Source organism: Mya arenaria, chromosome 10 (assembly GCF_026914265.1).
Source record: "Mya arenaria isolate MELC-2E11 chromosome 10, ASM2691426v1".
In the NCBI taxonomy this organism is placed as follows: domain Eukaryota; kingdom Metazoa; phylum Mollusca; class Bivalvia; order Myida; family Myidae; genus Mya; species Mya arenaria.
In genome coordinates, this window is record NC_069131.1 from 10081116 (window position 1) to 10104276 (window position 23161).

The following is a 23161-nucleotide window of genomic DNA, read 5'->3' on the forward strand; positions in this document are numbered from 1 at the left end:
TGTACCGGAATACATCCGAGTTTGTTTCGGATGGAAAAAGGCTGAGGAGTTCCAAATGGTGATATAAGACGCTACATTGTTACTTGTGTAAAATGTGATTATTCTATACCGTTTTAGAATAGGCTAACATAGATAAGGAACTTGTCCTGACACAGTTTTATGTATAGTAGGTGTAGAAAAGTGTTCTATTAAGCAGTTTAAGCCTGTTTTCAAACGAATAGTAAGAATGAAAGGAGAGATACTTATTATCGGACTATTTCTGGTCTCGCTTCCAGGTAAACAAGTACATACGGGTATTGAAACACTTATATTATAAGACGATACCACATTTGAAGACTAATATATTTTAATCGACATATTACCCATATATTCAGCGATCTGAACAGATGCTTTTCGCCATATTGTCTCCACCATTGTAAACTGAACATATTTAATTTATTTTACATCCTGAACGTGACACCATGACATCAGCATTTTAATGGCGTACCTTTGACTGAAACTGATATGCACCAATTCTACAAATAAGTTACTCACGCTTGTGAACAGTTAATAACTTTAAAAAGTCAGTATAATTTGATTGTAATAACGTTTGGGTGAACCGTGCTTACACATGTCTCACACATCGGCTTTGTTCGTACTATGCAGAACGACACTATGGTGTTTTGTACCTCAACATTAACACTATAACGCTCACATGATATTGTCACAAGTATGATTCACATCACAAACTTTGCCTCGCACGTTTTTTCTAGACATATTTTTATTGAACCTTCATTATGTATTTCTTCTCGAATATTTGGTTATGATGTTCATAACTATGATTGTACTGTTGTTGATGTTCTATTCTAACAATAAACAACAACACAAAGATGGCAATGCACCTATATGCACATACCACACTGTTCTCATTGGACGACCATGAAGTTTTATTTTCATTACAATGACTAAGGCTTTATATGCGCATGTGCAGTCGATAATCGAATTATTGGTCCATCGTTACTGTTTTTTTTCTCACAACAATGACTATTTCCCTCAGACACCAGCCTGGCCACTGACTGTCCGGATGGCTGGATGGCGTACAACGCTTCATGCTACCTGTTCGCACACGACAGTATGCACTACGTCGAGGCAGAGGTGAGGATACTTTATATTTGGCAATTGTCTTTTTACGGTATTATGACCCTTTAAAATGAGAAAAAGGTGGTATATGAGTTTGCAAATGTGTGTCGGTTTGTCCGATGGTCTGTTGGTTGATAGACAAATTAAATCCCCACAATAACTCGAGAAAGTTTTGATAAAGGACTATAAGCTTTACGTAACCAGTAGATGACTCATTCATCTCCGTGTAAGAAAGTCAAAGATCAAAGCCACAATTTTGAAATTGACATATGTTTGACCTTGTCCTTCCAGTAGTGTGTTGTGAACGAATATAGTGTTCAATACTGAAGGAAGGAACACGAAAATACAGTACTTAGGGCATCTGTTTACCCACTAAGACTTGTAATAGTCTTGTGTCTATCTGTTTAAGGTAGCATTCTAAATGAAAACAACATCTTAATGCTACAGGACAAAAATGCCGCATTTATAAATAAGCGAAGTTGACAATGCGCAAATATGCCGTTTGTTCGTTTTGTCGTCCATGACATGACACTACAATTTAGGGCAGCTGAGAGACATACGAAACAAAATCAATGTCGTTTGTTTTCGTCCCGATATCATGTTGTGGTTGACAGAATACTGACATTTATAACCGTATTATTTGTCAATTGTGATCGATGTCTTGTTTATGGAACGTTTCAGAAATTCTGCGAGCATCTTCATTCCCACCTGGTGCGTATCGACACCCAGGAAGAAAGCATATTTCTGTCCAGCTTTCTAGCCGACATCAAAGGTCGGTTTTATCGTGCACTTTCCTGCCGGTTGTATTCTTATCTGTATCATGTCTATTTGGGTGTTGTTCGTGTTGATGTGGATTCGGACATGAATGTGTTGTTTAGTACTCGTAAACCAGGTTAACCATTCACTGACAGTTTAAATATGTTTTGATAACGATATCGTAATGTCTATTTAATCTGTGTTTATGGTCTGATGAAGTTTCAAGCTGATAGAAGCATTTAAGCGACAAATCTTGCACTTATTTACACGCACTAGATGTGCAATTGCTCTTGGCGGATTTCCCCAGTGTTAACATTGTAAAAAGGGCGTTGATTGCTGATTACTAATATTAATGGTATTATACGTTAACTGGAATCACAATTCATAATAAAAAATTTCAATAATATACCCCGTTCACACAAGGCTGCCGCTTCTAACACGCTTTAAACTTGGTACCGCATCGTGACCAATCGTGGTATCATCGTGGCAGATCGAGAAATGGTCTTCATGAACGTGGTAGGGTCGTAGTAGAATCGTGCACTATCGAAATAACATCGTAGTCGTAGTGCAATCGGCGAAAAAGTCTACGTTTATACGCGTTGTGTCTGCCAATCTTAACTCACTGACCAGTATATCGTTATGTCCAAACTGAAGTGTTCTCTCTGTAGCTAGCCATGGTCGGACCCAGTATCTTTTTTTCCTCGCCTTCTTCTACTATTCCGAATAATATTTTCCATCTGATATTCGACAAGCATCATTCTGTTCTTGCCGAAAGATAACAAGTTGTAACATTCTGGCCCGTTCATTTTTCAACGTTTTTGCGAGAACTGAAAAGCTGTTTCAAATCCCTCAATTTATATATAAGCATCGAATCAAATGGTGCAATGATCTTGGCGAAAACGTAGTTTGGTCGGAAAGAGCGCGGCGACATCGTGGGGCAGTCTTTTAAGTATGTCTACCTACTTAGTAGGGTCATGTACATCGTGGTTACAACGTAGTAGAAGCGGCACACGATCGGTGATGTTCGTGGTCGAAACGTGGTACAAGCTCAAAAGCAACGTATCGGAAGTGCGGTAGTCGTGGAGAAATCGTAGTACAAGCGTAGATTAGGCAATCCGCGGACGATACTCATCGATGTTCAAGGGTTTTGACGCCGTTCTCGCCCCGATCTGATAAATTCTTTAGGTCGGGATAAGCGGCATGAGCGTGGTGAGATTGTAGCTCTATTTGAACCGGGCATTGGCGATGTATTGAACAGGCGCACTCTGGTTTGTGATAAATACAACTGCTTAAATAGAAGGAGACCCCCACCAGCCAAACAAAGACCCTGTAAAAAGTACTCTGAACGAGAGACATACAAAATACAAACAACACAGACATACAACACATGCACCAACATATCTTTATATATAAATGTTGGCGTTAACAAAACAGAAACACACCAAGGGTACTGTCTCATGGCCTATCAAAAAGGACAGAAAAACTAGTTTCTGCCCAGGAAACAGACTCGAGAGTGATCTTAAAAGCTATCAGCGTTCGTCAAAATCGAGCTTAAATAAATTAATATAAACCAATGTACACTTTTAGGTTTGTATTATGTAACATATTAAGTCATTTCCTATCTTAAGTTGGTTTCATATCATATTCAGAGTCAAATTTATATAAGGTATAAATAGGTATCATGAATACAATTATAAATGTTTGGTAAAGGAAACGTCAATATGTTGACCTTATATGACATATATTGTAAGTTTTCCTCAAAAAACAAAAAAGTGTCGTCGAAGAACGGTTAAGCTGGGCGCGAATAGTAAGCGTTAATATGTGACATAAATTTATTTTTAATTCACGTTTATAAACACTCCCTGAAGGCAGGGTGTAACGGGAAGCTTAGCTTTGATTGGATTAAAAATTAAAGAACCGATACGACATGAAAATTTATTTAAGTTAAGTTTAGTTCCTTTGAGGTAAATTTTGACACTATCAAGATATGGCCAATGCCAAGTGAGATGCATGCATTAGAACAATGACTTACATTAGGAAATAGACATATGATTACCAATCCAGATCCTTACCACTGGATTGGACTGACCGATGACGTCATTGAGGGTCAGTGGAAGTGGCACGATACTGACCAGGTCGCGACGTTTACGAACTGGTGGACCGGGCAGCCGGACGGACTTAGGAACGCCAACTGTGTCATTATTCACGCCGCATTGCAGTACAAATGGACCGACCAGGGCTGCCAGGAGAGCTTTAAACCACTCTGCGAGATCGCGTCAGTATATTAAGCCTTTGATAGATACACGAAACTGTCAGTACATTTAGCCTTTGACGGATACACGAGACCGTCAGTTTAGTTAGCCTTTGATAGAATTCAGTATATTGAACATTTTAAATATGCGATAAGCGGCAATATATTAAGCCTTTGATAGATTCACGAAACCGTCAGTATATAAGGCCTTTGACAGATGCCAGGAACCGTCAGTATATAAAGACAGTCAGTAACTGAATCCCTCGCTATATGACAGAAAGAGCTAGTATATGAATCATTTAATAGATGCGTAAAGCCGTCAGTGTATTTAATTCTTGGTAGATGTGTGAAACCGTCAGTATATATGCAGCCTTTGATAATTGCTTGAAACCGCCAGTATAATAGGCCTTTCAGTGTTTGTTTTGTATTATTAATGTCCTTACACAGTTAGCCACAAAGTGGTATGTACCACGCAGCATGAACCTTGCGGCTGTATTAATCAACGTGGATCAGTATACATATATGATATACATATAGATCTATATAACACCGAATTCATTACCTTTTCGTATTATACCTTAATATCGATAACATTCTTGTTATATTTTATACAAACTCTCACAATATTTATATCAAACTTATGATTAATTTACTAATAGAACTAATGTGATAATTGTCACATGCCATGTCTTATGTTTCTATACATATTGTTGTGAAGATAAGCTTTTTATGGTTAAGTCGAATAAAAGTTCTGTTCTGTTCTGATAAAAAACCGTCATTATAGTATTAACCCTTTAAAAGATGCCAAAAGCCATCAGCTAATTTAGCCATTGGATAAAATCGAGAAACCATCAATATGTCAAACCTTTAATAGATGCGAGAATATATCAGTACATTGAAGTCCTAACAAGATGTTAGGACGGTTACTATATTAAGCTTTGGACCTATGCTGGAATCGTCGGTATACTAAGCATTTGATAGCTGCCAGAAAGCATCACTATCGATGCCAGAAACTGTCAGTACATAAAACCTGTGATAAATGCGAAATAAGATTTAGCCGTTGAACGAGATGAATTGTTCGTGAGAATAATCGATCATAATATTACCTATTCATAGATTTAAATTTAAGGCACTTAAAGCGAGAAGATGACGGCATAAATGTTTGACATAATAAAGCTTTAGGAAAACAGTGAGTTAATTTGTATGTGTTAAAACATCAGTAAGATTTGAAGCCAATCTGTGATAAAGCTTCAGTATAGCTTTGAATAGCGTTTTCGTTGTTTTCGTTGTTTTCGTTGTTTTCGTTGATACATTCATGTAAGACAGATAACCAGTAGCCAGTGCTCTTACTATGTTTTAAGTAGCGTGTCGCTAAATTACAACTTTTTCAATATTCGCACCCTACATTTTCAGTGTAAAGGTTGCCATTATTTTACCTAACAGATAAATACTACACCCATCTGACATTAATCATTTTAATAACCTATGAATTGGGTGCAACTAGTAATACTTGGGCGGGTCTATTTTATGACGTATTAGCAAATTGCTGTGACCCTCTGACGTTGGTACCTACTAAATGTAGTTGTAGACTAGCCTTCGTTTTGATAACATTACATTAATTTGACATATCATTGTGTCGGACAGTATTGGATGGAATCTGCACCGTCCACTTTAAAGGCCTAGTTTAAGGAATGTTTGACATGATAATCCCCTGCTGTGCATCTTCTGCTTATTGCACTGGTGTCACAGTAGGGGCCAATTTCCCGTGTATTCGTTTATTGGCTCAGGGCCATTTAGGGTCCATTTCTATAATAAAACCTCCAAAACTGTACAGCAGGATACTCAGATCGGAGATCTGATAAGAGGGATCAAGGAAAGTAGATTAAGATCAATAAACATTAAGATCAATAAACAGAGGTTGTGTACTGTTCACAGTTGTTTTTGTTTGGGTTTTTTTGGGGGGAGGGGGTCACTTATAGAAGGCTTAAACTAGGCCTTTAATGCTTAGTGTGTATGTGCATATCACCCTCCCCAATTCTCAATTATACAGTTTCTACTTTCATTTTATGAGAAGACTTTCGGCCCATCATATCACAGAACGTATCACAATTTTGTTTTGTTTTTTCGAATCGTTTATTCATGTTAACTTTGATATTATTTGAAATGTAAATGCCGAAAATGTTATACTTGTTTTTTTTAACTTACACCTTCATTTGATTTTTGGCACTTGTTTAGTTTTCGACTAGATTTACGCACGTTGACTAGACCTATGTTCTTCACAATGACTATCGTACAGCCATTGTTATATCATGTTTTGAGCCAAATGCTGTGAATGGAACAGATACAAATCTCGTGCTTCATATATGTCTGAGTCTAACATATAACTTTTCTTTATGAAGAAACATGTTGATAGTATTGTATAAAAAACATACATATTTTTTATAAAATGTTCCAAAACAGGTCTTGGGATCGGTCTGCACATTTGTGCATTTTCGAGTGGACTTTCATGAAAGACACTGGGATGGGTTCTATTCATGAGAGACACAGTTGAGCTCATCAAACCAAAAAGTGAGGTAATATGATCAAAGGTTCAGCTCAATCACTGTGTGTGTATTTCCTTTCAGCGGTGCTGTCATTGGTCACGAAGTTGAAGTTTTCGGTTAACAGAATGCATGGACTGTAATGAATAACCGTCGGTTTAAGTGTAATGATATTGCTTGTCAGAAATAAAAAAAACGAAATAAAAAGAGCTGTTCAATCTTATTAAATTGCACAAGGTACCGTTTGCACGCTTAACAATGTTCCTCACTTGAATATATATATTTGTACTGAGGATTCGACAATCATATCTTCGGCTCATCCGATAAATTCCTACTCCTTGCCAGATAAACTTGGCCAGAATCCTCTAGCCTCACTAACCAATTATACTCTAGCTGCACGCAGTTATTAATTATTATATATAGACATTTGAGAGTTTTAATGATGACCCGAATGACAGCAAAGTCCAAAATTAAGGAGCAAGAGACAGCCGCAATCATTCCAAAGTAAATGGTGCCGGTACTCAGTTCTTACCAAAAACGTAAACTATAAAAAAAATACATCAGTTTCTTTGGAATCGTATAAATGTAATTCCAGTTAATTTCAAATCTGTCGCTAATCTTGTACTAGTGACTGTCCAGTTCAGACCCTTAGGGGACTCCATTGAACTACTCAACATCACAATTCATGCGAGTAAAATACTAATTATGTTGCTTTACTTGTACTGGTTCAGATTCTCAGCTACAGCATATAATATCTTCCACTGCACTAATGAACCTCAAACATTACAGAGTGGTTGGGAGTGACCAGTAGATGACCACTTTTGAGGTCATGAGGTCAAGGTCACAGCGACATTGAATGCGAAAACTTTGTATAATTGATAACTCGAGAATGCCTCGCTCTCTTCATGCCTACCACAATGGTATGGCATGAAGAGACGGGACTTTTACATCTCTATTTCCCTGCTGCCTGAAGGATGCATGTTTCTCTGCAAATATTAGTCCTCTTCTCAGCGTTATTAAACACTGTACCTACTAGCCTCAAACATTAAATGAATATTGATCATAATCTTAAAACTTCATCAAATGCGTCAAATGTGAAATGACAAATCAGCTGACATTACGGTCCTTGTATAATTTATTAAATTTTCTGAAGATTCCTGACATTATTGCGCTCAAGGGGGGGGGGGGGGTCGCAATGTTTGACAAAAATCTCTTATTAATTTAAAAGAGTGCTTAATAATTTGACCTGTACTTTAATTAGTCTGCAAAATATTGTCCGTAATTTAGGTCTACTAAATATGTGGAGATCTGATAAGACAATTAGGCAATAAGATTAATATCAATTAACAGAGGTTGTGAACGAATGTTTTTTTGTGTTTTTTTTTATTGTTTTTTTTTTTTTTTTTTTTTTTTTTTGGGGGGGGGGGTCACTTATAGAAGGCTTAAACTAGGCCTTTATGATCGATGCAATACCTTTAGTCATACATGACCCATTAGTTAAATGTCAGATTTCCATACCAATTAAGAAGTGGTCAACATAGATAAGGTTAATGGTAAGTGTTCGGTGTTCTAGATGATAAGTTTTGATACATGTTTATGTATGGTAGCTGCAGAAAAGTTTACAATTTAGCAGTTAACGTGCCTTTTACAAACGAACAGTAAGAATGAGAGGACGGACAGCTATTCTCGGACTTTTTCTGGTCATGCTTCCAGGTAAACAAGTACATACGGGTATTGACAACCATCTAGAAACACGTATACAATACGGATATATCACATTTGAAATATATACTGTATGTTTTGCCGATAAAGCCCTAATTTTAGCGATTTGAACAGAAAACACTGACACATCAGGTTTCCGTCATTATCTACAGCACTGTAAGCTTAAGTTTTCATCCCGAAAATGACACAACGGTATTAGCATTGAAATAGCGTACCTTCGACTCGTATCTGATGTGCGCCAATTATGCAGGTACATGTAAGTTGCATAAGGTCGTAAGCAGTTTATGACTTGTAATAATTTTATTTGGGGGAACCGATAATTTTCGACTTGGCCTTGACACGTATCAGGTATTGCTTTCACTTTCAACACAACCTATGCGCTCATATGTGGTCAAGGCTATAATAATAATAATAATAATAATAATAATAATAATAATAATAATAATAATATCTTTATTTAGAGAAGGTATAAACACATTATGACATAATTACAGGTTCAACCATAACAACATCATATTTACAATGTGGCCTTCTTTGAAGAAAAACAAACAAAAATGCATTTGGTAAATCATAAAACATCTGCATCGCGCTTATACATTCCTATACATGAACTTTTGATGTTTTGAATATAATTATTTTATACAAATCATGTTTAATTAACATAACAATTATTTCAATATACATCATGTACACGCCGACAGACACTCAATAAAACACAACAATTTATAAAACAACAGTTATTTCAATCTTTAAGATAATGAAAAGATGATATACCTTTTTGAAACTAATGATATGCACATTTCAAGAGGTGCACTTTATAATTATGCTTAAATGTGTTTAACTTTTTTGCATTTCGTATTTCATCCGGAATAGTATTCCAAACCTTCATACTGTAGTACGAAAAGGAATCCATGAAATAGTTAGTTCGCGGTGTTTGTATCAAAACTAAATCTTGTTTTGAAGTTGATCTTAAAGAATAGTGTTCATTATTTGCAAAGATTAGCAATTCAGACATATACCTCGGAGCCTTTCCATTAAGGGTATTATAGACAAGGGTTGCACAGTGATATTTACACCTGTCTGTAAACGTTAGCCACTGAAGTTCTTGTAACAATCCGTTTGAAGATGATCGTTTAGGAATTTTAAGAATGATTTTTGCAGCCCTATTTTGCAAGGAATTAACTTTATGTAAGTAACCTGAGTTTCCTTTGCCCCAAATATGACAACAATAATATAATATTGGAAGGATATATGCCTTGTAAAACAAACGTTTCATCTCATCATTGAGGTAGAACAATAGACGTTTCAAAAGTGAGACTTTACAGTTGATTTTTTTGCAAACAATTTCTATTTGCGGACGCCATTTTAGGTTATTATTTAATATAGATTCCAAGTATTTTTTGCACAGTCACATTTTCTAATGCTGTTCCATCGATTGTAAGATTTAATTTACTAACTTGTTTTGTTTTATATATAGTTCCGATAACCATACACTTGGATTTAGTTGGATGCAATGACATGTTATTTATTTGGCACCAATCGACCTTGAGCTTTTGTCATGCTTCTTTTTTTGAAAAAAAGCGGTAATTATGTCCATTTCTATGATTATACCTTCTTTTATGTCTTATCTTAACAAAACTTTTACAATTGATAATGCCCTTACGTGCCCCATACCATTTGCTCTCATTGGACAACCATTAAAGTCGTATTCTCACAACAATTACTAAGACCCTATGTGCGTTAGTCGATATTCGAAATCTCTGGTCCGTTGTGACTGTTCTGTCGCCACAAAAATGACTATGCCTCTATTTCCCTCAGACCTCAGTCTGGCCACTGACTGTCCGGATGGCTGGATGGCGTACAACGCTTCATGCTACCTGTTCGCACACGACAGTATGCACTACGTCGAGGCAGAGGTGAGAATGTTTAATAATTGGTAATTTCTCGCACTTTTACGGTATATTAATCCTTTAAAATGGAGAAAAGGGGGCATATTAGTTTGCAAATGTCTGTCGGATACTCGGTCCGCCGATAGGAAAAAAATACCAACACACTAACTCGAGAAAGGTTTGATATTGGATAACCAGTAGATGACTCGTACAGTCCCCGTGTCAAAAGATCGAAGCCATACACGATTTTGAATTCGAGATCTATTTACCTGTAACGATAACATTCCAGTGGTATGTTGTGTACGAATATGTAGTGTTCATAACTGAAGAAAGGAAGAAGAACATGCAGCATTGAGTGCATCTCTTAACTCATGACCACGTGTAAAAGATTTTTGTCTTTCTGTTCAAGTCAAACATTTTTTTCAACAAACATGTTATTGCAACAGTACGAACATACTTAAAAAGCGACGTTAACAACGCGTTAATTATGCCGTTTTTTCGTTTGCCTTCCGTGGTACAACAATTTATCACCCGCGATAAAAAGCAAGAAATAAACATACGAATCCACACCAATGTCGTTTATTTTCGTGCCGGTGCCATGGTGCCGTTTACAGAATACTTCCATACATCGGTAGAGTTAGCCAATTATGAAGTCTGGCTTTTTAAATGTTTCAGAAATTCTGCGAGCATCTTTATTCTCACCTGGTACGTATCGACACACAGGAAGAAAACATTTTTCTGTCCAGCTTTCTGGCCAACATCAAAGGTAGGTTTTATTATCGTTTACTATTTTGTTATTTGTATTTTTGGTGATAACATGATTCTCGGACAGTATGCTTTTTTACTTTACACTGTACACTACATGAGAGCAGTTTGTAATGGGTACCTTATATATGGATTCAATTCCCGAATAAAGTATATCCGCCTGATACAATTATCTTAGATTAGAATGAACGTATCTAAATTAATAATATTTTTCAATATAGTATTTCAACTAGTTTAAGTCCCTTTCAAGTCAATAAAAATGAAGAATGTCGTCTGTCAAAAATATTATATAATTAACCAGTGAGATGTATACATTTGGGAAATGACTTAAGTTTGAAAGAACACTATGATTAACGACCCAGATCCCTACCACTGGATTGGACTGACCGATGACGTCATTGAGGGTCTGTGGAAGTGGCACGATACGGACCAGGTCGCGACGTTTACGAACTGGTATCCCGGGCAACCGGATGGGCATAGGAACGCGAACTGTGCCAGCATTCGCGCCGCTTTAAAGTTCAAATGGACCGACCAGGGCTGCCAGGAGAGCTACAAACCTCTCTGCGAGAAAGCGTCAGTATATTAAGTCTTTGATAGATTCGTAAACGCGAAAGTATTTTAATCATATAAGCACTAAGTTCATTACACAGTTTTGAACTAATCATGAAGTGTCATAATATACAACTTTCAAGCACCACCCGGGATAGTGTCAGTATATTAAGCATCCAAGCACCACCCGGGATAGTGTCAGTATATTTAGCATCCAAGCACCACCCGGGATAGTGTCAGTATATTAAGCATCCAAGCACCAACCGGGATATTGTCAGTATATTAAGCATCCAAGCACCACCTGGGATAGTGTCAGTGTATTAAGCATTGGAGTACCAACCGGGATAGTATCAGTGTATCAAGCATTTAAGCACAAACCAGGATAGTGTCAGTATATTAAGCCTTCAAGTACCAACCAGGATAGTATCAGTGTATCAAGCATTCAAGCACCATCCAGGATACCGTCAGTATATTAAACATCAAAGCCCCAACCGCGATACTGTCAGTATATCAAACATCAAAGCACCAACCGGGATTCTGTCAGTATATTAAGCATTCAAGTACCAACCGGGATAGTATCAGTGTATCAAGCAGTCAAGCTCCAACCGGGATAGTGTCAGTATATTAAGCATTTATGTATCAACCGGGATAGTATCAGTGTATTAAGCAGTCAAACACCAACCGGGATAGTGTCAGTATATTAAACATGTATGTATCAACCGGGATAGTATCAGTGTATCAAGTAGTCAAGCACCAACCGGGATAGTGTCAGTATATTAAGCATTTATGTATTAACCGGGATAGTATCAGTGTATCGAGCAGTCAAACACCAACCGGGATAGTGTCAGTATATTAAGCATTCAAGTACCAACAGGGATAGTATTATTATATAAAGTATCAAGCACCAAGCAGGATAGTGTTATTATATTTAACATCCAAAGACTAACCGTGATAGTATCAGCATATTAAACGTTCAACTACCAACTGGTATAGTGTCAGTATATTAAACATCCAAGCACAAGCCGAGATGGTGTCAGTGTGTTAAGCATTCAAGTACCAACCGGGAACTGACATGTTATTATGTCTAACTGACATGCTATTATGTCTAACTGACATGCTTTTGTGTTAGACTGACATGTTATTATGTCTAACTGACATGCTATTATGTCTAACTGACATGCTATTATGTCTAACTGACATGATATTATGTCTAACTGACATGCTATTATGTCTAACTGACATGCTATTTTGTCTAACTGACATGCTATTATGTCTAACTGACATGCTATTTTGTCTAACTGACATGCTATTATGTCTAACTGACATGCTTTTGTGTTAGACTGACATGTTATTATGTCTTACTGACATGCTTTTGTGTTAGACTGACATGTTATTATGTCTAACTGACATGCTAGTATGTCTAACTGACATGCTATTATGTCTAACTGACATGCTATTATGTCTAACTGACATGCTATTATGTCTAACTGACATGTTATTATGTCTAACTGACATGTTATTATGTCTAACTGACATGCTATTTTGTCTAACTGACATGCTATTATGTCTAACTGACATGATATTATGTCTAACTGACATGCTATTATGTCTAACTGACATGCTATTATGTCTAACTGACATGTTATTATGTCTAACTGACATGTTATTATGTCTAACTGACATGTTATTATGTCTAACTGACATGCTATTTTGTCTAACTGACATGCTATTTTGTCTAACTGACATGCTATTATGTCTAACTGACATGCTATTATGTCTAACTGACATGCTATTATGTCTAACTGACATGCTATTATGTCTTACTGACATGCTATTATGTCTAACTGACATGTTATTTTGTCTAACTGACATGCTATTATGTCTAACTGACATGATATTATGCCTAACTGACATGCTATTATGTCTAACTGACATGCTTTTGTGTTAGACTGACATGTTATTATGTCTAACTGACATGCTTTTGTGTTAGACTGACATGTTATTATGTCTTACTGACATGCTTTTGTGTTAGACTGACATGATATTATGCCTAACTGACATGATATTATGTCTAGCTGACATGCTTTTGTGTTAGACTGACATGTTATTATGTCTAACTGACATGCTATTATGTCTAACTGACATGCTATTATGTCTAACTGACATGTTATTATGTCTAACTGACATGTTATTATGTCTAACTGACATGCTATTATGTCTAACTGACATGCTATTATGTCTAACTGACATGTTATTTTGTCTAACTGACATGCTATTTTGTCTAGCTGACATGCTATTATGTCTAACTGACATGATATTATGACTAACTGACATGCTACTATGTCTAACTGACATGCTATTTTGTCTAACTGACATGCTATTATGTCTAACTGACATGCTACTATGTCTAACTGACATGTTATTATGACTAACTGACATGCTACTATGTCTAACTGACATGCTATTTTGTCTAACTGTCATGCTATTATGTCTAACTGACATGCTACTATGTCTAACTGACATGTTATTATGACTAACTGACATGCTACTATGTCTAACTGACATGCTATTTTGTCTAACTGTCATGTTATTATGTCTAACTGACATGCTATTATGTCTAACTGACATGTTATTTTGTCTAACTGACATGCTATTTTGTCTAGCTGACATGCTATTATGTCTAACTGACATGATATTATGCCTAAATGACATGATATTATGTCTAGCTGACATGTTATTATGTCTAATAGACATACTATTATGTCAAACTGACATGCTTTTATGTCTAACTGACATGATATTATGCCTAACTGACATGATATTATGTCTAGCTGACATGTTATTATGTCTGATAGACATGCTATTATGTCTAACTGACATGCTTTTATGTCTAACTGACATGCTATTATGTCTAACTGACATGCTTTTATGTCTAACTGACATGTTTTTATGTCTTACTGACATGCTTTTGTGTCTAACTGACATGCTATTATGTCTAACTGACATGCTATTATGTCTAACTGACATGTTATTATGTCTAACTGACATGCTATTATGTCTAACTGACATGTTATTATGTCTGACTGACATGCTATTATGTCTAACTGAGATGTGATTTTATCTAACTGATATGTTGTTATTTCTAACTGACATGCTATTATGTCTAACTGACATGCTATTATGTCAAACTGACATGCTTTTATGTCTAACTGACATGATATTATGCCTAACTGACATGATATTATGTTTAGCTGACATGTTATTATGTCTGATAGACATGCTATTATGTCTAACTGACATGCTTTTATGTCTAACTGACATGCTATTATGTCTAACTGACATGCTTTTATGTCTAACTGACATGTTTTTATGTCTTACTGACATGCTTTTGTGTTAGACTGACATGTTATTATGTCTAACTGACATGTTATTATGTCTAACTGACATGATATTATGTCTAACTGACATGTTATTATGTCTAACTGACATGTTATTATGTCTGACTGACATGCTATTATGTCTAACTGACATGCTATTATGTCTAACTGACATGTTATTTTGTCTAACTGACATGCTGTTTTTTTTTCTAACTGACATGCTATTATGTCTAACTGACATGCTATTATGTCTAACTGACATGCTATTATGTCTAACTGACATGTTATTATGTCTAACTGACATGATATTATGTCTAACTGACATGCTATTGTGTCTAACTGACATGCTATTATGTCTAACTGACATGCTATTATGTCTAACTGACATGCTATTATGTCTAACTGACATGCTATTATGTCTAACTGACATGCTATTATGTCTAACCGACATGTTATTTTGTCTAACTGACATGCTGTTATGTCTAACTGACATGTTATTATGTCTAACTGACATGCTGTTATGTCTAACTGACATGTTATTTTGTCTAACTGACATGCTATTATGTCTAACTGACATGCTATTTTGTCTGACTGACATGCTATTATGTCTAACTGACATGTTATTATGTCTGACTGACATGCTATTATGTCTAACTGACATGTAATTATGTCTAACTGACATGCTATTTTGTCTAACTGACATGTAATTATGTCTAACTGACATGCTATTTTGTCTAACTGACATGCTATTATGTCTAACTGACATGCTATTATGTCTAACTGACATGCTATTATGTCTAACTGACATGCTATTTTGTCTAACTGACATGCTATTATGTCAAACTGACATGCTATTATGTATATCTGACATGCTATTATGTCTAACTGACATGCTATTATGTCTAACTGACATGCTATTTTGTCTAACTGACATGCTATTATGTCTAACTGACATGTTATTATGCCTAACTGACATGTTATTATGTCTAACTGACATGCTATTATGTCTAACTGACATGCTATTATGTCTAACTGACATGCTATTATGTCTAACTGACATGCTATTATGTCTAACTGACATGTTATTATGTCTAACTGACATGTTATTATGTTTTACTGATATGGTACTATTTCTAACTGAAATGCTATTATGTCTAACTGACATGCTACTATGTCTAACTGACATGCTATTTTGTCTAACTGTCATGTTATTATGTCTAACTGACATGCTATTATGTCTAACTGACATGCTATTATGTCTAACTGACATGCTATTATGTCTAACTGACATGCTATTATGTCTAACTGACATGCTATTATGTCTAACTGACATGCTATTATGTCTAACTGACATGCTATTATGTCTAACTGACATGCTATTATGTCTAACTGACATGCTATTATGTCTAACTGACATGCTATTATGTCGAACTGACATGCTATTATGTCTAACTGACATGCTATTATGTCGAACTGACATGCTATTATGTTTAACTGACATGCTATTATGTCGAACTGACATGCTATTATGTTTAACTGACATGTTATTATGTCTAACTGACATGCTATTATGTCGAACTGACATGCTATTATGTCTAACTGACATGCTATTATGTCTAACTGACATGTTATTATGTCTAACTGACATGCAATTATGTCTAACTGACATGCTTTTGTGTTAGACTGACATGCTGTTGTGTTAGACTGACATGCTATTATGTCTAACTGACATGCTATTATATCTAACTGACATGCTATTATGTCTAACTGACATGCTATTATGTCTAACTGACATGCTATTATGTCGAACTGACATGCTATTATGTCTAACTGACATGCTATTATGTCGAACTGACATGTTATTATGTCTAACTGACATGCTATTATGTCTAACTGACATGTTATTATGTCTAACTGACATGCTATTATGTCTAACTGACATGTTATTATGTCTAACTGACATGCTTTTGTGTTAGACTGACATGTTATTATGTCTAACTGACATGCTATTATGTCTAACTGACATGCTATTATGTCTAACTGACATGTTATTTTGTCTAACTGACATGCTATTTTGTCTAGCTGACATGCTATTATGTCTAACTGACATGCTATTATGTCTAACTGACATGCTATTATGTCTAACTGACATGCTATTAGATGGTTTTGAAAATAAACCTCATTTTGTCATGTAATTAATCCGTCATAGTTCCGTTAGTTCCGTGATTATTTGGAATGATAGCAAAATAATGCGAATTATGCATCAAGCGCAACTGAGTCCTTTTAAATGCTGGGGAAGTAGGCATTTTACAAGATGCGATGTCTATATTAATTCAGCAATTTTTGGACTAGGGCACATGTGCAATAGTTCATAGTAGTCAAATTCTCCAGGCCGAATACAGGGGTTCACTGACGTAATGCATCTCTACACTGTAGTTTGATTGGATGTCCGTCGGCATGGCCGAGGAGTTCCGAATGCGAATTTGAATGATCAAAGTAGTACCAGGTCTGAGCACTATCATTCAATGTTCTGGAACGTGAGAAATAGTCCTAAAGCAGCCTTTGATATTGGATACTAAGCTTCAATTTTTGACAGACACAAAATGCGATTACTGATGAAATTAATGAAGAAAATATGTACTTTGAAATGTGGAACTTATATGCTCAAAGCGTATGATTTTTATCCAATCGACTCACGCAGAAAGGCACCAGATTTATGACTATGGGAGATCATTATTCAATCACTTTCCAAAATGCACTTTACCCGACACTCGTGGATGTACGTATCTATAACGCAGGTCGAGTTTTTGTTTATAACTGCAGTAACTTGGGAAGTTCATGCAACTAGTCCTACTTGTGTGTGGTTCTATGTCAAAGAACACTAAATATATTTCCCATATATTCTAGACTGAATTACACACGAAATAACTGGTTGCGTAAGATTTCATGCGTTTCACGACCACCAACACTTATATTGGATGAAAATTCTACTTGTGCACTATACATTAAACAACGTTAAAAAAGTGTTACTTCACTTTTGAGAAAAATGGTTGAACGTTACCACTTTGTATTCGATGAAGTTACGAAATACCGCGCAGAAATACAAACAATGTGGCGGAAATGTAAACAATAAAAAGTAGATCAAGATGACCTAGCATGTTAAGCAAGTTATTTTTAACCACAAACCATTGAGGTTCCAAACCTACAAACAAAGTAGCCAACAGTCTGATGTGATATAACCATGATGCTTTGACTCGTTGCTAAGTGGTCATAAAAAACACATGTATTTCTTAGAACTCACTTTCAAATTGGTGTAATTTGCCCAAATTGCTCAATCGGACCTCCTCGCCATTTTCCATCTTAGACAACCTCGGATGTATTTTCAATTTAGGAGTAAATCCTAAGGACTTGACATTTAGGAAGATTATTTATGCAATAAATAATACACTTCACTTGGAATCAATTAGAATTTAGTTATACCGGCTACATCCGGGGTTGTTTTTGATGGAAAATGACGGAGGAGTTCCGATTGTAAATTGCTGTGGCGTAGCTTTAGATACCAGTCGAAACCTACTAATGTACTAGTATATTAGCCTGCTACTTCTTAGTTATTTAGAAACATGTTTATAGTGTTTTCTAATGAATACATACATTTTTGTTATATCACTTAAGATTTCTGACACAATTTTGAATGGCTTTCCAATATTTACTCTTCATGATTGAAACCGGAATTTGTTCGGGCGCAATTACATTTTTTAGATTAATATCAACAAAGGTTCAGTACAAACACTCTCTCTGTATTTTTTTCAGTGGGACCGTCATTGGAAACGCGATTGGAGTAGTTGGCTGACGACAAGCATGGACATTGAATAATTATTATCGCTTAAATTGTTGTAATATTGCATACGACAAATAAAAACTTGAGGACAACTTTTTTTGTACATTACTACTGAATTACAGAAGGAACCGTTTCTACCATTTACAACGCTATACAACTAATAGTCATGTCTTTATGATGATGATGATGATGATGATGATGATGATGATGAGGATGATAATGATGATGATGATAATGATGATGATGATGATGATGATGATGATGATAACACTGTATACAAAATGTGATTTCCATTTAGAAATATGATTGTTGGTACTTAATTATATTTTAACTAGTAAAGGGGCACAATATATATTCATGCACGTTTTTTTTAAAATTTAATTGCATGTCTATGCACCAGTCAATTGCAACCACGCCCCCCCCCCCCAGGTCCGGGGGTATACCGGGGATAGCCGGGGAAATGGGCCGTGTTTTCACCTTCCAGGTGGCCCCGCAGTGCCAGGTGAATGCGGTGGTTTTGTCTTCACGCCAAATATAGCGGGAAATCGGCCTTATCTAGGGTCCCTGGGGTGCCGGGGCATTTGGTCGGGATTTTACCAGCAGTTCGTCCCCGCAGTGCGGAGATTTTGCCCGGGCTTGGCTGGACCGAAAGTCAAAGTCCCCGCTATTTTCCGGACCTGGGGGCCGTGGTTACAATTGAGTGGTGCATTATGTTTAACTCATTTTAATGATAAAAAGCAAATGATCATTCTCCCAATGAAGCTTAAAGTTTTAACTTTGTACTTTTTAGGCTTGAGCTTTAGCTTTTGGAGTTAAAAACATACTCGTATGTACCAGATTTTGATAGAAATCAGTTTGTGATAATGATTCATTAACAAAATATTTTCAAGATTGTTCAGAAGTACGAATAAGTAACAGTTAGCGTATATTCACAATAAGTAAACTTAAACGGCTATGAAAGAGAAAACTCGTTTAAACTGAAAAGTTCCTGGAAGCTCTGCTTGTAAACTCAATTGAAATATAGGTAATCAGACACGCAATACATAATACTTAATGCGGGGTTCTCCCTTTGCTACTGCTCTAGCATTGAATAAGCTAAATTGACGAAATGTACCCAGTAACATTGAGTCCACCTCTTGGTACGCTATGTCATTTCCCTCTGCATTGATATATTTTATAATTGTTGCGACAAGTGTGAGTTTATATGCTTATAAACTTACCTGAAATGAACTCGTGTTTTCACTGACCGTTCTAAGGCGGCGATGCCATCATTTATTAATGACGCTATTCTGCCGCGTGCGTGGCCTGTTTCTGGCGAATGTACGCTTGTGTCTCTCGTTAATTGTCGTATGGACCCTTGCCTCGTGCAGCTAAACAGAGTTTATTTTTACAATTGATATCGCAGAACAACCATTGCGCGGATATCAGAAACTGTTATTTCTTATGTTTGAAATTGGTATACTCCGTAAATGATGGGCAAGTGATAATGTCACACAAGTTACCTTTGTAAAAATTGAGAATTCTTCACCAAATCAACTGGCGAACTCAGATAAGATACGTGTTCTAGATGATAAGTTGTAATGATGTATATATCGTAACTGTAAATATTTTCACTGTCTAAGCTTTAACGTGTGCGAAAACATAATGCTTGGAGGGACATTTATTCTCGGAGTACTTCTGGTCCTTATACCAGGTAAAAGGCAGACATACATTAGATTCAATAAAATATAAAATCACACTAGCTTGTATTGATAATTATGGGCTTTTTTTGAGGTAATATTTTATATGCCGATTTTATGCCGATTCTAGGACCATCTGGCGTGGATTATCGCCACAGTATCCAGTTTAATTTTGTAAATTTATATGTTATAGTCTTGTTTTTGACATCCAGAAACTGCCAAGAATGTCAGCAGACAATGTTACTCAAATGCATGGTGTGCACCGGTTCTACAGTCGCTCGCCATTTCGAACAGTCATTATATTAAATCTGATTGAAATTAAATTTCCGATTATTTCTGTGTCAAGATTGACCCAAATGTCCCACACATATTTATGTGTAATGGTTCAAAGTTTACGAACTGGCCGGTATGACATCAATTGTATCCTTTGTACTTCAGACATTTCAGGGTTGATCGTATTTAACGAGTATACATTAATTTAAACTGGCAAATGCCTTGATTAAAAGTGAGTTTATTATTCTCGATTATTGATTATTAAGGTTATCGCCAAGATATCGTTTCTGTTAAAGAATAAAGCCGATATTTATAACATCGTATCCCACGGTTAAGTGACGTCATGACTATTCCATCAGGGGCAGTGATTACTAACAGTCTCAAGTCTGAGTCCTGGGGCAATGATTACTAACAGTCTCAAGTCTGAGTCCTGGGGCAGTGATTACTAACAGTCTCAAGTCTGAGTCCTGGGGCAGTGATTACTAACAGTCTCAAGTCTGAGTCCTGGGGCAATGATTACTAACAGTCTCAAGTCTGAGTCCTGGGGCAATGATTACTAACAGTCTCAAGTCTGAGTCCTGGGGCAATGATTACTAACAGTCTCAAGTCTGAGTCCTGGGGCAGTGATTACTAACAGTCTCAAGTCTGAGTCCTGGGGCAGTGATTACTAACAGTCTCAAGTCTGAGTCCTGGGGCAGTGATTACTAACAGTCTCAAGTCTGAGTCCTGGGGCAATGATTACTAACAGTCTCAAGTCTGAGTCCTGGGGCAATGATTACTAACAGTCTCAAGTCTGAGTCCTGGGGCAATGATTACTAACAGTCGCAAGTCTGAGTCCTGGGGCAATGATTACTAAAAGTCTCAAGTCTGAGTCCTGGGGCAATGATTACTAACAGTCTCAAGTCTGAGTCCTGGGGCAATGATTACTAACAGTCTGAAGTCTGAGTCCTGGGGCAATGATTACTAACAGTCTGAAGTCTGAGTCCTGGTGCAATGATTACTTACAGTCTCAAGTCTGAGTCCTGGTGCAATGATTACTTACAGTCTCAAGTCTGAGTCCTGGTGCAATGATTACTAACAGTCTCAAGTCTGAGTCCTGGGGCAATGATTACTAACAGTCTCAAGTCTGAGTCCTGGGGCAATGATTACTAACAGTCTCAAGTCTGAGTCCTGGGGCAATGATTACTAACAGTCTCAAGTCTGAGTCCTGGGGCAATGATTACTAACAGTCTCAAGTCTGAGTCCTGGGGCAATGATTACTAACAGTCTCAAGTCTGAGTCCTGGGGCAATGATTACTAACAGTCTCAAGTCTGAGTCCTGGGGCAATGATTACTAACAGTCTCAAGTCTGAGTCCTGGTGCAATGATTACTAACAGTCTCAAGTCTGAGTCCTGGGGCAATGATTACTAACAGTCTCAAGTCTGAGTCCTGGGGCAATGATTACTAACAGTCTCAAGTCTGAGTCCTGGGGCAATGATTACTAACAGTCTCAAGTCTGAGTCCTAGGGCAATGATTACTAACAGTCTCAAGTCTGAGTCCTGGGGCAATGATTACTAACAGTCTCAAGTCTGAGTCCTGGGGCAATGATTACTAACAGTCTGAAGTCTGAGTCCTGGGGCAATGATTACTAACAGTCTCAAGTCTGAGTCCTGGGGCAGTGATTACTAACAGTCTCAAGTCTGAGTCCTAGGGCAATGATTACTAACAGTCGCAAGTCCAAGTCTAGACTCAGACTCAGAAAAGTATTTTATAAGGGAGGAAAAAAAACATATTCTTTTTTTTTATTCCATGTCTTTTACAAAAATGTATATAAATAATAGAAAAAAATTCAAACAGTAATAAATTTCAGCACATTTTACCATTAATGCTCGGATAAAAGGAAATTTGCAATGAAATGAAGTTTTGTCAAAATGGTGAACTCAGACTTGAGACTGTTCGTAATCACTGCCCCAGACTCAAGACCCAATATGCCAAAACTTCATTTCATTGTAACTTTCCTTCTAGCAAAGCATTGATGGTGAAATTTGCTGAAATTTGTTACCATTTGAATGTTGTTTTATTAGTGACATATATCTTTGTAAAATAAATTAAATAAAAATGTTTTTTTTGAGTCTGAGTCTAGACTTGGACTTTCAATCTTGAAGAGACTGTTCGTAATCATGGCCACAGAACACGGTATTGAAATAGGCAATGACGTCATTACCTCTTGCGGTTCATGCAATATAAATGCCTAGTGTTTTTTATAAAATAGCCTTACGAGTAAACATACTTTTAAACTGGCAAATTCCATGATTTAAAATCCGAGCGCAGATCAGACATTTGAGATTAAGCAACTGCTGATTAATGCAAAACGCCAATAGTTACACACATGTATATAAATTAGAGTATCAGTCTCATAGGA

At 36.5% G+C, this 23161-nt stretch overlaps 1 protein-coding gene across 1 annotated transcript; it reads left to right on the forward strand.

Annotated features, from left to right (window-relative positions):
* Nucleotides 1-8322: 8322 nt before the first annotated feature.
* LOC128204308 (C-type lectin domain family 10 member A-like) lies at nucleotides 8323-11628 on the forward strand. The gene is made up of 4 exons (XM_052905721.1): nucleotides 8323-8379; nucleotides 10207-10304; nucleotides 10953-11043; nucleotides 11405-11628. Exons 1-4 carry the CDS (start codon nucleotides 8331-8333, stop codon nucleotides 11626-11628), a joined length of 462 nt encoding a protein of 153 aa, XP_052761681.1. The 5' UTR covers nucleotides 8323-8330.
* Nucleotides 11629-23161: the final 11533 nt, after the last annotated feature.

Excerpts from the sequence above, each read along its gene's own strand:
- LOC128204308 (XM_052905721.1), top strand. The coding sequence starts at position 8,331 with ATGAGAGGACGGACAGCTATTCTCGGACTTTTTCTGGTCATGCTTCCA. Across the intron at positions 8,380-10,206 it reads TTTTCTGGTCATGCTTCCAG|ACCTCAGTCTGGCCACTGAC; the intron begins GTAAACAAGTAC and ends TATTTCCCTCAG. Across the intron at positions 10,305-10,952 it reads TGCACTACGTCGAGGCAGAG|AAATTCTGCGAGCATCTTTA; the intron begins GTGAGAATGTTT and ends TAAATGTTTCAG.